This window comes from Leguminivora glycinivorella, chromosome 10 (genome assembly GCF_023078275.1).
Source record: "Leguminivora glycinivorella isolate SPB_JAAS2020 chromosome 10, LegGlyc_1.1, whole genome shotgun sequence".
NCBI classification, from domain to species: domain Eukaryota; kingdom Metazoa; phylum Arthropoda; class Insecta; order Lepidoptera; family Tortricidae; genus Leguminivora; species Leguminivora glycinivorella.
This window is the reverse complement of record NC_062980.1, coordinates 184,056-201,216: the sequence shown is the minus strand read 5'-3', so window position 1 is coordinate 201,216 and position 17,161 is coordinate 184,056. Positions and strand designations below refer to the sequence as shown.

Here is a 17,161-nt window from a genome sequence, read left to right as displayed (position 1 = left end):
AACCTCCTGAGACAACTGGCACAAGTGTTTGTGTATATTCCAGCATATATTTTGAACTTTTACTGAATAACAAAAGTCTCTCAAATTCAAAATTCCAAATGTAAAAGCTAAATAATTGGGTCTCAAGATGGTCTCACATTTGACACGTGAAGGTATAATTAGATACATTATTACATATTTCATACCTTCAGCCGATAAAGAATTTGTTATAATATTGGACTGGTTTCAATACGAAGATCATAACGATGTTCTTAGTAACTGGCCACTTTTATTTTATTTTTCATGAGCGATCTCCACGAAATGAAATCTCTAAGAAATGTGGCAGTTTATTCAAACTTTTTATGATCTCTCAAATCTAAATGTGATATTACGTGTGATTGTCTGTTACCATGCCAAACTATTATCATTCCAAAGTGTAACGTGCTCTACGGACGTTTACGTTTCGGACGGCGAAACGAAAACACCGGTTATTTCTGTAGCGGCACGTCGGCTAGTTTACTTTGCGCTCGTGGATCTACAGATTTCAGGCATTCAGTACAGTACCCTTACTAAGAGTTTTACCCTCCGTGCACGTGGGCGTCTATCCCAGTCCAGTGAGGAGCGAGATTTACTGTGAGTCCGCTGTGGTCGTAGTCGCCACCATATTCAACTAACTTTGTACCAATTTGAGTAATAACAAAGTGAAAGAGTGACATACATTAATTTTACAAGTATGATTACAGAGAAAGCTTGGTCCGACTGTTTGTGAGTGAGTTTTTGGTGAGTTACCTTGTTAAGGGGAAATGTGAACGTTGCCAAAACAAACGCATAGAGGTGTCGAACGCCGTCATAACACATCGTTAGATGTCAGAACCATTAGTTAGATTCACTAATTCATTTTATTTACCACACACTTCATTGACGTAATATTCATATTACGTCTAATTCTGAAAAGGATGAAACAGAATACGTAAAAAGTCTTGAAATTTAGAAAATAATACTAGAACGAATTAATTTAAACTTCAAAAAATAATTAACAAGAAAAAATACAGTTATATTTACTCCTTTTTGCTGTGTACTTAAAATGGGTTGGCAACGCGCATGCGATACTTCTTGAGTTGCAGGCGTCCATAGGTTACGGTGACCGCTTTCCATCAGGCGGACCGTATGCTTCTTTGCCACCGACGTAGTAAAAAAAATATTTAGTTGCCCTCACATTACATTTTATTTAAGTTATGCCTTGTTTTGTAGTTTTATTAAATTAATTTTGTAATTTTATTAATTACTTGTTATAGGTAATTGGTACCCAAAAAATGAAACCCGTGAGTATTATCATTTCTATTGGTGTTTTGACATGTTCCATTTTCCCGTCGTAAGTTAGAATACTCGAGCCAACTGGCTGCACAGACTGTCATAGCTACCCTCTAAAAAATAGCATAATATTATAGATAGGGTTGAAATTGTCGAGAAGCTATCTCATACGGCTTGCAATTTGAAGCGTTTCGCTGACTCGCAGGACTTGAAACTTGAAAGATATCCCTTATATTGCTAAACTCAATTTACACACCTCTGCTCTGTGTATCTAAAGTAACGAGCTTCAAGATATATTTTTTTAGGTCTCACGATGTGTAGTCATTGAATAAAACCTTTTCTTTTTATATTTTATAATTGGATTCTTGTGAGAGCAGCCGACATCGCTTGAAACCTAAAACGTATTTGACGTGATATCAACGAGATTATAAAAGAAAAGAAGTATCTTGGTAAGAATTCCTCGATTATTTTTTAACAAAAATTGTTTATAATGAAAATAACGAGGCAGATTTTCCGCGTTCCGCTTGACAACCCTTTTTGCGATCAAAAAAATCAGCGAAGTATAAGCAGAAGCCTGAATCAGCATTTTTTCTTTTAAATATCTTTCACCCCTTTGCTAATTTAAGTAAAGATGGATTCTGCCGGTTTCGATAATAAGAAGGATAGGAATCTAGAAGATATGTGATTCCATCAGGTACATACAACCCAAACCAACACATTGACATAAGTATGTACATATACTATAGGTATGTGTATTTAAATAGCGGAAATTGGATGACAGATTAATTAAGGCAAGCAACATAGCGGATCAAATGGAGCCACCGACACATATATTGGTAGAAATACAAATAATGTCAAAGTGTAGTAATGTAATTATAGTATTTAATTACGGAATCGTCCAAACAGTTGATAAACCGCCAAGAATATTAGCCTTTGTTTTAAATTTATTACATCCACAATAATAATAAAAATGTATCAAAGAGATTTAATCTGTTCCGTTTTCTCTTTTAGAGAAATAACGGAAATTAATTTTCAGTTACGGTGGTTATCAAACAACAGCTTCATAAATGAAATAAACTAACGAACCGCCTAAGTAAATATCGTTCGGTTTACAACTTTTATGCATGAAATGCTAAAAAGGCGTGAATTATGGTGATCCGATTGGCTCTGGACGGGACTGATTCGTATTCATATATAGAGCGGCGTAATCCTATTAATATCGATATATCGAAAACGTGTTGCTGAGGCTATCGGGAGTTGTCGATGTTTTCAAGGCCATTTCAACTCTGTCATCTCCATGCGAATACATATTTGAAAGTAACGAGATTCGAAAAATACTTAAAAGTAACATGCCATTTTGTAATCCGAATGGTACATTTTATCATAAGCCAGATTATAGTAATTTCTACACCGAAAAACTCAATTCTTTTCAATGCCCTTTCCATAAAAATAAATATAAAATAAATATTATAGGACATTCTTACACAGATTGACTGAAGCCCACGGTAAGCTCCTCAAGAAGGCTTGTGTTGCAGGTACTCAGACAACGATATATATATATAATATATAAATATATACTTATATGTATACATAGTAGAAAACATCCATGATTCAGGAACAAATATCTGTGCTCATCACATAAATAAATGCCCTTACCGGGATTCGAACCCGGGACCGCGGCGCAGCAGGGTCACTACCGTGACTACCGACTGCGCCAGACCGGTCGTCAAACTTTTATGAAAACGATACAGAATACAAAAGAACCCTTGCACAGTGAGTGACGGGTTTAGGACCTCATTTGAAGCGACAAGCAGGCCATCAATCACTCGGTCGTCGACACTTCCAACATATTCCTATTGCTATAGAAACCAGCATGAAAAACCAGGGAAAGTGTAACTTTTCGATACTCAAAGATTTATCATACTAAGAGAGCTCTTACACTGACCTTCTACAAAGAGATTTTGAGATGAGGTTACTGAGTAATACATATGTAGTGAAGGGCATTTTCCGTGACGTTGCGTAGACGTTATCGAATCATGACAAAATTCTTTACCATGAATTTGTACATTCAGATAATTGTATTACCTTTAACGATTTTGCAGAATAGATGGTATATTGAGCGTTGGACTCCTCAAATACAAATAATTTATTAATAAAAACATAATTGTTGATTGGAATATAAGAGATGTAAACGGCTACGTGTTTGAAGCTAAATTAGTGACGCTCTTATAAGAAAATCGCAAACCACGAATAATTACTCGTCTTCTATTCTTGACACCTACAAGAGACACTTTAGAACCAACATAAACTTGTCTACAAATGTAACCATGAAGAAATTACATTGTCATATTGTAGAAATATAATATTGACAAAAACAAGTTAATTATTTCATGATGATGTCACTAATATCACTATGATGCTTGGTTTTCGAGATATAAGCGAAAATCTGAAAAGTGGGACATTCACACCCCTCTCTCACCACCGGCCCCCTCTTAGTGGGTACGGCTGGGGTCTTTTGATATATGTTAAGACTCTAACCAGTCCAAACAAACTTACTACCTATATCAAAAAAGTGTTCCAAGCATTTCCCTACCTTTTTATTGTACGCCATCGAAAACCACTCGCACATTGGTCCAAGCAGCGAACGCTCGCTCTAAACCATGGTGAACGAAAATAGAACCTACACCACACCTCGGACACTGGCGATCAAATACATATATGAAAGAGGCGCGTTCCTAGCACACAGTCTAAGCTCGTGTAGGTGAACGCGTACTATGCTTGTATGAGTGAAATATGACAGGTCGACTGTTCGCGTTTTTGACAGGCGGTAACTGTGAGGTAACCGAGAGGGGGTGGGCGGCACTTTCAGCGGGGAGCGGGAGTGGCCATACTGTACGATAGTATTCTTTATTATACTGTGCCTGCACTGCACAGTGCACACATTGCTTCTAATCGCCATCACCTGTCATTATTGCTCGGACGGCAGTTCACACCCTAGCGCTGGCTAGTGCCGACTAGCTGCCTTATATCGACAGTAGTATGGGTGGTTATTGAGCGCAAAGATCGATGTTTGCCAAACCTGTAAACCTACAGCGAATACCAAACTTCACAAGTTGCGGTCTCATTTACTCCAATTAAGGCGTAATATAAGTGACAGAGAAAGATGCCCTCAATTAAATAAATAAATAAATATTGGGGACACCTTACACAGATCAACTTAGCCCCAAACTAAGCAAAGCTTGTACTATGGGTGCTAAGCGACGATATACATACTTAAATAGATAAATACATACTTATATACATAGAAAACATCCATGACTCAGGAACAAATATCAGTGCTCATCACACAAATAAATGCTCTTACCGGGATTCGAACCCAGGACCGCGGCTTAGCAGGCCGGGTCACTACCGACTGAGCCAGACCGGTCGTCAATTTGCGAAGTTCCATGTTGTTGGTAGGCCCCCGGATGTTTGCGGAAGGGGCTCCTCTCCGTAATGGCGCAAACACGTCGATTAAACAATACGCTCGATTGCTTCCATTCTCTTTGTTATACAAATTTGCGGGCAATACTGTGCGACTCATTAGACGATCCCCACCGTTCCACTTTGACTATAAAAGCCTGCGACACATGTTTGTGACTCGCAAAGCTGCCATGCCAGCCGTGTACAAAATTGCTGGCAAATAGGCTGGCATGCAAATGTTTTGTATGATGCTGTACATATACTATTTTACACCGGAGGAGATCAAAAATTATGACTTCATTATTGAAGCTTAGGATATGTAGTACTGAAAAAACAATACAGCAAAAACAATACAGCAGGTTACGGTGAAATAATTAACACATACACCGCTGAGCTACGATAAAACTTCGTAGAGTTCAGCGTGGCTGATATCATGAGTTTCCCCTTATCGAACGACAGTGAATGAAATGAAATGAAATATGAAATGAAATGAAATGAAATGAAATATTTATTTTCCAAGTAGGCATATTACAATGCGCTTATGAACGTCAAATAAAGCTATGCCGGCTCTAACCCTACGCCTCAGCCTCGAGAAGATTTCAGTCCCCCCTCAGTTGGAGGGCGGTATCCACTATGGGACCGGCAAGAAACTCGGCGGGCCACTTCTTTTCAAAACATTACATCTTATAATAAACATGCATTAAATACACGGACTATTTTGACTTTGACTTTCAAACACTACGTAGAAACAAAACGACATCGCGTTAATAATTATTGCTAAATGGAAACGAGAAGAAAAAATGTCGCCTAAATGTTACAATATTTATACTTACACGCTTAAAACTTCCCTAAAAGTAAGATTTCTTTTTAAATACCGTCGGTATTAAATAAATTTTGTTTCATAATAAAACTTCGTGATCAAAGTATGTTTAATCAAGCGTGGCCAATGTTATCTAATTTCTCAGATTTTTTCCCCCGGAAATTGTTCATTATTCACGAGCATGAAAAGGTCGGTGTATAAAATACATTAAATTTCAAAAAGCAAAATTTAAAAAGAAAGCTTTTAATGTATTCCAGGCTGTACGGTACAGCCTGTACCTACTAGATACATATTTAAAATTAAACAATAAAATTCCAAGTGATTTTGCTAAATATGTACCAACATTATTAATATTGTATCCTGAGTCTCTGTGGGTACGTAGCACACTGTCGAAAATCAATGTCCGAAGTACGAAATTCCGAAGTAAATGATATCGAAACTCAAAATTCCTTTCTAAAATCCTAATGATTATTTTTCGAATAGAATTACCATATTACTTCATGTTCAGTGTAGGAACTTGTAGGGTTCGGTAATAGTTTCCCATAAGACATAACAAGATTAGAATGAACTTGAAAATTTTTATAAAGGTGTATTTTTAATATGTTTCAACAGACTTCTTGGACATACGACAAACATTTTTCGAAATTTCGTAATTAATAAATTTTAAACTTAGGTCAACTAAACGTAGGAAATATGTCGATAGTATTTTCGTACATTAGCAGTATCTTCCTTTCGGCGTTCTCAAAATAGGCCAATTAACTATAGGACATGCATCTGTAGGAATTTCGTACAATAGCAAATTGGATTTTCGATATCATGTCTTTCGGAATTTCGTACTTCGGTCATTTGATTTTCGACATTGTGCAGCACAATTTGTGCTACGTATCCCGTCTCTGTGAACTTGCTTAATGATATGATTTGGATTGGACCGGTAGCTTTCCCCTTTGAGTTACATATTGGTACAGTTTCTTCAGTGTTACTGTTCGATCTATATTTGACGGCACCAGATAACATTTCGAGACACTTGAATGACTTTAAAAATTATAACGCTTAAGATGTTTTGAGACCTTTGTGTGAGTTAAACTATCATTTTACTTAAATAAAATCTGAGTTCAATGCATTCACATTGCAAACATTAAGCGAATGGCTTGTCTCTTAAAATATTAGAGTTGTAAAGTGTAAAGTTAGGAAAGGTTATTTTCTGAAGAATTATAATGTTTATAACGTCACGTATTGCTGTCGAGTCGCTGATGAGAAGACGTGACCGCCACTCGCAAGAAAAATCGTCTCGTGACGCCCTCTTTACTTGCATTATTCTTTATACCTACCTGTACTATATTTTTTTATTATTAAGTATGTAAATGATTGTTGCAAACCATGTTTTACATAGACGTTGGTCCCCAACAAGGTTTATTCAAATGATCTTATAGGTATATTAACATACTAAATTATGTTTCTTTAAAATAAAATAGAAAGACATAGTGAATGAAAAGATAATTTTATTGCAAGGAATAATCTATGTTTATCTTTCATAAACTTTTACTAGCATAATGCAATTTTAACAAAATCAACTCTGTCATTCCTTTTTTTTAATCCTACTTATCATATCATATTTTACTTAACATATCATATTCTATTTATGCTATATACTTACTGGTCTTGGCTGAAAATTGACCGATACTACTGAGATTATTTCTGAGACACTTCCATGAATAGCATGTAGTTTAGGAATAAAAACAATTTTTGCATGCTTTTTAGTAGCTAAGTGTGCGATTCAATTTTATACTATGCTAGAAGACCCTAAATGTACCACACTTAAAGCAAATAAATGTATTTCATTTCATTTCTCGTTTCATGTTTTTGTCTCATGTTACATTATTTTGTTCGTAACATTTTTTATTCAAATAATGGCATGTTTGTGCAGCTGCAGCTGCAAAGGCAACGATTGACCTACATCAATAAATGCAGCTGTTGAAGCAAATAGTCGCCAGCTCAGTTTACGATTGCAGGAATAGCCTTCCGCCTCCGACAACACCTACCTAAGCTACCTACGACGTACCTACTTACACTGTTGCAGAATGCAGACCATGAAGGCATGTATGGTTTTGGACAAAATTTAAATTTCGAAAAAAACCCCTGTCATAGTAGACAAATTTTCATCAAACGTGGCTCAGAACACTCCCGACTAGTTTAGCTTTCATACAAAAAAAAAACAAATCTAAATCGGTTCATCCGTTCGAAAGCCGTCCGTTTGATCAGGTGGACCGTATACCTGTTTGCCACCGACGTGGTACAAAAAAAGCTACGATGTCTAGGTACGATAAGTTTGACGTGTCTGTTATAAAACACTCCATCGTTTTTGCGTCGAGGGTTAAAAAGTATGTACTGGTGACATATTTTGTAATCCTCGACGTAAAAACGATGACAAATTATTTTCCTCTACTAAGCGCACGTTCACTATCGCAGGTACATAACTCCCCTGAATGATTGTGTACCATGTAAAATCGGGTAACTCGCGTAAAGTTGTTGAAGGTCGCTCGATATGTTTGTTTTGAATTTAGCCGAAAGTGAGGGTAGTTTCGCACCGCCCCTGCCGCCGCCGACCCCCGCGCCGAGCCAACGGTCGCAGCGAGCTGTGGCTCGCAGTCTGCGTCGGGATACCATCGGCATCGCGCGTCCTCAATGAAAATGTTCCTCGTTACGGAGCGAAACATGTCGAGCGACCTTCGACAATTTTACGTGAGCTACCCGATTTTACATGTTTAATATGTCAGTGTCTCACGGTAGTTTTATTATTAAGGTTGTGTACCATTTGTCCTAGTACTCTTAGTTGACGAATGAAGCAACTTGGTCAACTGGAGTTGTACAATATAGTGTGATTGGAATGACAACGATTGACCCAGGTCAATAAATGCAGTAGTAAAAGTGAAGTCAGCGTCGGCACGGCGCCTTTTACGACACACTAGCACACTACACACTACTACGAGTACATACTACACTAGGCAGGAATAGTTCAATACTCGGCTGTTGCAGATTGAAGCGGATATACTATACTTATACGTTCTTACTAGGGTATTTTCGGAGTTCCGTTCAAAATAGTGCTAAGCACACATAAAATAGGTCGACTGGAGTAGAGAATGCCTCATCAGAACATTAAGTTCGCTTTTTAGGGTTCCGTAGCCAAAATGGCAAAAACGGAACCCTTATAGTTTCGTCATGTCCGTCTGTCCGTCTGTCCGTCTGTCCGTCTGTCCGTCTGTCACAGCCGATTTACTCGGAAACTATAAGTACTACAGTGATGAAATTTGATGGGAATATGTGTTGTATGAACCGCTACAAAATTATGACACTAAATAGTAAAAAAAAGAATTGGGGGTGGGGCCCCCATACATGTAACTGAGGGATGAAAATTTTTTTTCGATGTACATACCCGTGTGGGGTATCAATGGAAAGGTCTTTTAAAATGATATAAAGTTTTCTAAAAAACATTTTTCTTAAAGTGAACGGTTTTTGAGATATCAGCTCTCAAAGTCGTAAAAAGTATGTCCCCCTCTATTTTTATAACTACGGGGTATAAAATTCTAAAAAAAATAGAGGTGATGCATGCTAATTAACTCTTTCAACGATTTTTGGTTTGATCAAAGTATCTCTTATAGTTTTTGAGATAGGTTGATTTAACTGTAATTTTGGTTAAGTTATTGGTTTATTATATTTGCTGCTACGGAACCCTTTGTGCGCGAGCCCGACTCGCACTTGGCCGGTTTTTTGTACATTAATTTCGTTTTTTGTGTTGGCCTAATGCGTTTTGTTTATTCATTTTTATATAACTAGACTACACATAATAAGGTTCGCTTTATGTTCCTATAATTACATTCCCGAGATTTCACGTAGTTGTATAATATAAACATAGTGATGTGACAACTCGCAACCTAACCTAAGCATCGGAGCGCTACTAGGCCGCGCCGGCCGCGCCCAGAATGCCCGCACTCGGGCACGATCACCAATTACTTTTGTTTTCTTTCATCGCCTAAATAATTGAGTGTTTTGTTCGCCCCAAACGACTACCTTTTAGCTTTAATTACCAAAGTGCGTTGTTTTTGTTTCACGTGCGATTCGATCGCCAATTTGCCCGCAACGCGATCCGCAGCCGGAGGGCCGGAGTCGGGCTCTTCAATTTGGTAGTCAATAAAAGCAGCGGTGTCAGGTCAGGTCCAAATATTTTAGGAGTAGTATTTGAAATGTGATTTCAATTTTGAACGGGTAACTCAATAAGATGAGACTACACTTGCTCTATATATTAGGTAAATATGAAATAATTTTTGTAAAGATATAGGCTGAAATCAATGAACACTTTTTAGGCTTTGCTTTGCGGAAATCTAAATATTTTGAATTAAAGACTAACTTATAGCTAATCAGCAAAACGTATCATGGTAGTCGATTACATAGTTCTCACCCATTACATAGACTATTTAATTTGTACTTAGTTTGTGTTACTTTTTAGGGTTCCGTACCAAAAAGGTACAACAGGAACCCTTATGGTGCGACTCTGTCCGTCTGTCTGTCCGTCTGTCACATTCCTAAATATCTCGAGAACTACTAATGCTATCAACTTGAAAGTATAATTTTTTTAAATATATTAATTTTAATTGTAGAAAATGGCCAAAATGAAAGGGGGGCAAACTGTAAATTTCAAGTTACTAGGTCAAGTGGGGTATCGTTGGAAAGAGCTCAAATTGAACGTAAATAAGCTATTTTTTATAATTTTTTTGTTGTGGAAAAAAAAGTTTTTTGAAGAAAAATGTAAAAAAAATACCGTTCCCCCCCTTATCTCCGAAGTTTACCAACGAAAAATTATGAAAATTTTAGTGAACATTGGTTTTATGCTATATATTACAGGAAAAATATAATCGTGTTTGTATTTTGAATACTTTTTTTGAATTCACAAAAAACTTTTCAGATTTTTACTTTCAATTTACCCACCCTTGCGGATGTATATCGTACTTCAAATTAATACGAGATGTTACGTAAACCATCTTCTGTCCAATAAAGTAAAAACTGTTTAAATCGGTTAACATTATAAATAATTATCCCTGAAAAACCAGGTCGCGCAAATTAGTTAGCAAATTGACCGGGAGATGGCGCTATACACTATAATACTCATTAGTGCCTATACTTTTGTCTTCTAGTCAAGTCATTAGAGTTATATGAAAATATGAGATTATTTTTACTAGGTAGTTTGAAAGAAAGTTTGTACGGAACCCTCGGTGGGCGAGTCCGACTCGCACTTGGCCGGTTTTTTTTCTTTATGTTATGTTACTTTATGTTACTTAAATTATGTGATGTCTTCAATTATTTAGTCGTCCTTGCGAGTTGATAAAAGAAATTAATTTACGAGTTAAATGATCTTTAGATTATTAAAAATATTTATTTCCTACATTTTGAAACCAATTTATAAATCCCGTCATGGTTCCCACACCAGCACCATTATATATCAAAAGCCTATTTATTAGCTTCCTCGTTACCAAAAGTACATGAAACGCGAGTTCCGTGAGGAAAACATCGCCCACTCACGCCTCGCCGCCTCGCCATTACCTTTGTAGAGCGATCCCACTTAACTTGGGGGATTATAAACGTTATGGTGAAGAGATTTAAGTGTGCAATAGTCAGTAAAGCTAGCAGCTGTCAGTGTCAACAGAACCGACTGGTAACAATACGTGCGATCCTCAAACGGTCCTTGTATTGGAGGTGTTATTTGTTTCATTTCTCACGTGAATGATAGCGTACCTCTACCTATTTCACTTGTTGACGAGAATTACTCTCTTCTATTCATTTTGCACAATAGATAAGGTGGGAGGAGATTGAAAGTTTTTTCGACTGGTAAGATGAAAAATATTCCGGACTACGAGCGACTTTCTATCCTTATCCTCATGAAAACTCTTCATTTTCCCCCACATTTACCTAATTCCATTGAAAATTTGCTAACGCTTTATTAGTATTTTTTCGAGTAACAGACTTAGTTACATCCTGATCCTGCACGGCGGCTACATATGGTCCTTCGAAGCCTTTAAGACAAGGGCTGGTTTGACCATCTACGGGTTCATCGTGGAAGTGGCCTTTCATCATACTTCGCAACGCAGCCATCACCGTTGTCTTCAGTTTCTTCGGCATAGGAAGAACACGCAGCGCGCGGGCGTTGCAGTCAAGGGTCCCAGTCCCAGCGTCTACCGGCATAAGGCAGACGTTCGTCGGCATCCACCACATCAAGGACATCAGTTCCAGTACATCGCATCACCTGAATACGTAGGACTAGACAGAGTGAGTTCGTTCCAATATCCTTCATTTCCCTTCTATACCTACTTTTCTTGGAATTTAGAATAGCTCTTTACGTATCAGGCACAAATAATTCATATTTCATACAATCAATTTCTTATTACATCTTAAATCATAATTCGTCAAAATAAAATAGCTTAGCTTCACAACATTGTATTCCCTATAATTCTTAATACTATATTAAAAAGCCATATCCATAAATTATTATCATCGCCTCAGTAACGTATTTTTGCTAAATCATCATTCATCATATTCCGCGCGCAGCTGCTTATCTTAATCCGCTTCCTTTGTTCGCATCAGTTGCATTTAAACTCGTTAGTGTTCACACCTCTCATACGCATATTAGGTAAATTTAATTTTTAAAGTTACGTTTAAATCAAAATGGCTGACACATTAAAAGAGTTAGTTAAGAAACGTGGCAGTCTTAAGGCTAAATTAACTCTCTTTAATACTTATATTAACGTGGCTAAATCGTGTGAAAGATTAAGTGAGTTACAAATAACGGAGTTGCAGTGTCGTTTAGATAAAATAGAATCGGTATATCCAGAGTTTGACGCTTTGCAGATGGAGATCGAAGCGTTATCTGAGAAGCCCGAGGAGGCGTACGCGGAGCGGGAGCAGATTGAAAGCCAGTTCTTTGTGTTGGTCTCGACTGCTCGACTTCTTTTGAGTCCGACGGTGCAGGCGAGCGGCGACCGGGCCGGCTCCGGCTGCGGAGCGGCTTCCACGTCATGCTGCGCCGGCGCCGGCCGGCAGGACTTCGTTCGTCTGCCCAAGATCGACCTGCCTCACTTCGATGGGAACTATCAGCATTGGCTCGGATTTAGAGATACGTATATTTCCCTTATTCATAATAATCCCTCAATAAACGACATTAGCAAATTTCACTATCTTCGTGCATCTTTAAAAGGCTGTGCCGCCATTGTTATTCAAAGTCTTGATTTTAGCAGTGATAATTATCATAAAGCATGGCAATTAGTGTCGGAGCGGTTTGATAACCCGCGCCTCTTAATAAATAATCATATCCAGGCCCTGTTTAACCTTGAACCTATGCAACGTGAGTCGAGCTGTTTGTTACGTGGCATGGTGGACGTGACAAACAAAAACTTGCGTGCGCTCAGTACTTTAGGAGAACCTACCGATCATTGGGACACGTTAGTTATTTATATAATGTCTAAGAAGTTAGATGCAGTAACTAAGCGTGAATGGGAAGAGCACAGGAACCTGTTAACAGGTTCGCCGACGTTGCAGCAATACATTACATTTCTAAATAACAGGGCCGACTTATTAGAGTCTCTTGGCAGTGATAACTTTAATAAAGTTAGTAACAATTGCGAAAAAACATCAAAACATAAATTGCAGTCGCATAACGAGCCGCAAAAATTACATAGTTATCTTACAACTACTAATAATAATAAGTCTTATCGTCAACTCGTTTGCCCTTATTGCACACAGGATCATTTTTTGTTTAAATGTGAATCGTTCCGTAAATTAGATGTCGACAGCAGGATAAATAAAGTCAACAGTTACTCAGTATGTAAAAACTGTCTTCGGCCGGGACACTTAGATAAGCAATGTGTGTTATCTCATTGCAAATACTGTAAACATAAACATAATACTCTTTTACATAAGGACATTGAAAAAGAGCCTTCTAGCAGTGACGTTCCGATGCCAGCAGTTCATTTTAGCGGCCACATACAAACTAAACTGTTCAACCCTACTGAGACTTCCGGACTACTGTCCACAGCGTTGGTGCACGTGAGTGACGCGAATGGGGTGCTGCATGAGGCGCGTCTGCTCCTGGACAACGGTGCTTCCCCCAACTTTGTGACGCGTGATCTGTGCGGGCAGCTCGGCCTAGCGACACACTGCGCTGGAGCTACGATCACAGGTATCAATGAGCAGTCTTCACATTGTCCGGAGTCTTGTGATATTACTATTCATTCACTTCATAACAAATATAAGACGACCGTTAGCTGTTACGTTGCGGAGGTAATAAATAAATCACTGCCGCCGAGTCGCATAGATCTTAGAAATATACCTATTCCTGCCGGCATCACATTGGCAGACCCTTCATTTTACGAGCCTTCCGTTATCGATATATTGGTCGGGGCGGAAGTGTTTTGGGACGTCTTAGGTACTGCGCGTATTAAATTAGGTAAACATAAAACTCAACTACGTGAAACATCGTTAGGTTGGATCGTGTGCGGATCCATACCTGCCTATTGTAAAAATACGAACCCATCATATTTTTGTTCGTTCCTCAGGCATGATGAGGAGATAAATCCTACACGTTGCTTGGTGCAAGACTCCGGGCAAAGGTTATTTCATCGATGACCGTGAAGGTTGATCATAGTTACTTTGGTCTGACCCTATGATCCTGCTGGTCTTAAAGGCGTATAAAAGCTGAACCCGGCAGATCTGGTGTCACAATCTTAATATACATACATCGTATAATACATATCTTATTCCTAACAAATCATATCTTCATAAATATCATATACCTACTGCCTAATATATTAACATACCTACCTATATTAATACATATTATACATAACTATAAAATAATAAAATCATAATTCATATCTTACTTTATATATATACGTACATAAATATACAATCTAATAAATGAAACCTTTAGAACTCGTAAAATACCTACAAAGTTCCCCTAAAGAATCTTATCTTTTTCTTACCTATCTAATATCCTTTAATCTTATTGTATGTTGTATTTAAACCTAACTGGTCTTTAATAATGCAACATATGTCGTTATTCACCATCCCACCTGTTATTACTTGTAAACATTTAGCAAACATACATTAATGCTTACTATCTATCGTTGGTACCCAAGTAACAATTTCTGGTCCTATAGTGGTCAAGAGCACCAAATTAAATCACATTAAATGGTCCTATAAATAGTCTATATTGGTACTGTAGAGCCGATTTGGCGCAATTATGCAGCCATTTAGTGATATAATAGGGCTATAGCAGTATCATCCGTGACGTTTAAGGTCTATAATGGTGATGTGATGATGACCATTGTGCTAATTTGTTGACATAGAGGACACAGTAACGCTATTATAGTATCAATTTATGCTATAGTAGCATTTGAGATTCCGTTATACAGGTTTTTTGTTCTGTAATAGCAGTTGCCGTCCCTTTTAATGCGAATGAATGAAATTTCTAAATTAATTTAATGTGTGTAATATTTAACAAAAACTGTTCTAAACGAGGAACTTTATGAAAAGTGGCGTGTGAACTTGTGAAGTTTAGTGTCAATCAAAATAACTTGGATTTCGTATAATTCCATCATTACTGCAAAAAGGTATGCGATGGAAATTTTACCGTTAAAAGAATATTAGTTTAATAGAGTATTTTAAGTGCGCCCTCGATTTATACCTGTTTTGAATAAAATAAATAAATATAATTTAATACAATAAAATTATTGGCACCATAGTTTCTACTATGGATCCAAGAAGTAAAACATACGCTTTTATAGTTCGACTATGTCACTTATCATACGCATTCACTGCCATAAGCCCGCCATTGTGGATTCAATTAGGGTTGCATGAGACTTTAACTATGATCCAGTTTAACTTATAAGTAACAAATAAATAATACATATCTAACTCTAAAAATAACAATAAAAAACAACTTAAAATTAAATTAAAAACTAAACTAAACTAAAAATAAACTAAAATACGTCTAAATATGGCCCCCGCGGCATGGTGCCAAAGATGCTGGCAGCATTCCCTCGCTGAATAGCAATGCTAATGCGTTGCGAGAGAAAGCTGCCAGCTCTCTGGTCACCGGTAGTTTCTTTGAGCTTTGCGCTCAGCTCTTTAAAAACCTCACGGGCGCTTGGACCCCATGGCCCTAGGGTCTCGACGCCAACTGCCCTAAAATGGTATTGGTGTCCGAGACCCCGATATTTTGTCATCTTTTTTATTTCAGCCGCCTCCGCAGCTGCCCCAGCCCTGTTTGAGGTTCTTGGAAGATGGGAAGGTGCCAGTGTATCGACGCATGTGGCGTCCCAGACTAGCACCCGTCCCATCTTCCAAGGAACTAGGGTCATACCGTCCGGTCTCTTGCCATCGTCCCTCGAAACGCCGTTTGGTTCAAGGATGGCCGGCGCGTTGACGGTAGCAAGAGACCGGCGTATAATGTCATTCAGGGCAGAGTGTCTGGAGAGGCGACCGGCACTCAGTTGACAAGAAAGGCCATGGTGTCCAAGCTCGTCGACGGTTGTGCCGCAGGGGCACCTATGAGGGGTGCAGACCTTTACTCCGAGCCTGAGACTCACGGCTAGGCGCAGGGTATCAGGCTCAAGGTAGGTACCACTGGGAGGGGAGGGGTAAGCGTGTAGCCACTGACCGGATTCCTTTTCTGCGGCTGCGAACAGCCGCGCCCGCGTTGTGGCAGTGGTACTGGGACTGGAAAGGAGTTCGTCAAAAGTAATTTTACAAATAGTGTCGTCCCAGCAACGTTGGATGTGTAATTTTTCAGGTAAATTTTGGCTCGGACAAGCCGTCAGCCAAGCGTTTCTAGCGTCCGTCAGGCACGCCGTCTCGTAGTTTAAAGGGCAAGCCCTTAATATTTTACCCACGAGGGCGGAAGTGCCGTAGACGGATGATAGAAACGCCGGCAAAGCAACACTAGAAATTTTGCGCGTACCCAACCCGCCGAATCTGATGGGAAGGGACGCCTGGTTCCAGGAATGCTCGCTGAGCTGAATGTTTAAAATTGACTCTAAGGAGGATCTAATGAGGTCGTCAATAGGTGATAATAAATTTTGATGCTTCCAAAAAGGGCAGCAGCGAAGCAAATAGGTAAATTTAGGTACAAATAGGCAGAATTTTAAAATAGTCAGAGCGGAATGAGAATTTATCTCGAGTAAGCGATCGGCGCAGTTTTTGAATTTGGAAGTCGCGTTTGTAATGATGTTAGGAATAGCTTCTTCGAAGATGGGTGACCCTAGGAGGTTTAGTGAGTCCTTGTTGACAAATTTAATGTTAGGCGTAATTGCCTGAAATTTTTGAATGGTGTCGGGATTAAAACTGGTGAGATATAATTCGCATTTATCAGAATTTAATTCAAGTCCAATTCGTTGAAATTTATTTTTTATTTCCAATAGGTCAGCCAATACCGTATTAGCATCACCTCCTAGGGTACCGTCATCTAAGTACCATACGTTAAATTTTGAATTTAGATTTTGAATAATAGGATTTATGGCTAGGCTAAAAATAAGTTAAGTTATAAGT

General features: G+C 38.4%; 2 protein-coding genes across 5 annotated transcripts in view; both read left to right on the top strand.

Annotated features, from left to right (window-relative positions):
• Positions 1-17,161, top strand: part of LOC125230105 (calcitonin gene-related peptide type 1 receptor-like) — a 122,793-nt gene that overhangs the window by 28,123 nt on the left and 77,509 nt on the right. Inside the window, exon 3 of one of the 3 annotated variants that reach the window (XM_048135125.1) lies at positions 1,275-1,301. The exons of the other annotated variants lie outside the window; for them this stretch is intronic. The gene's annotated coding sequence lies outside the window, so the exon portion shown is untranslated. The remainder of the gene's footprint in view (positions 1-1,274; positions 1,302-17,161) is intronic. 3 annotated transcript variants of the gene reach the window in all.
• On the top strand, positions 12,227-14,739 carry LOC125230103. Of its 2 annotated transcripts, none has more exons than XM_048135123.1 (2): positions 12,227-12,248; positions 12,467-14,739. In XM_048135123.1, exon 2 carries the CDS (start codon positions 12,467-12,469, stop codon positions 14,237-14,239), a length of 1,773 nt encoding a protein of 590 aa, XP_047991080.1. In that variant the 5' UTR covers positions 12,227-12,248; the 3' UTR covers positions 14,240-14,739. The 2 variants fall into 2 exon arrangements, with proteins under 2 accessions (XP_047991080.1, XP_047991079.1); XM_048135122.1 differs by lacking the exon at positions 12,227-12,248 and adding an exon at positions 12,249-12,389.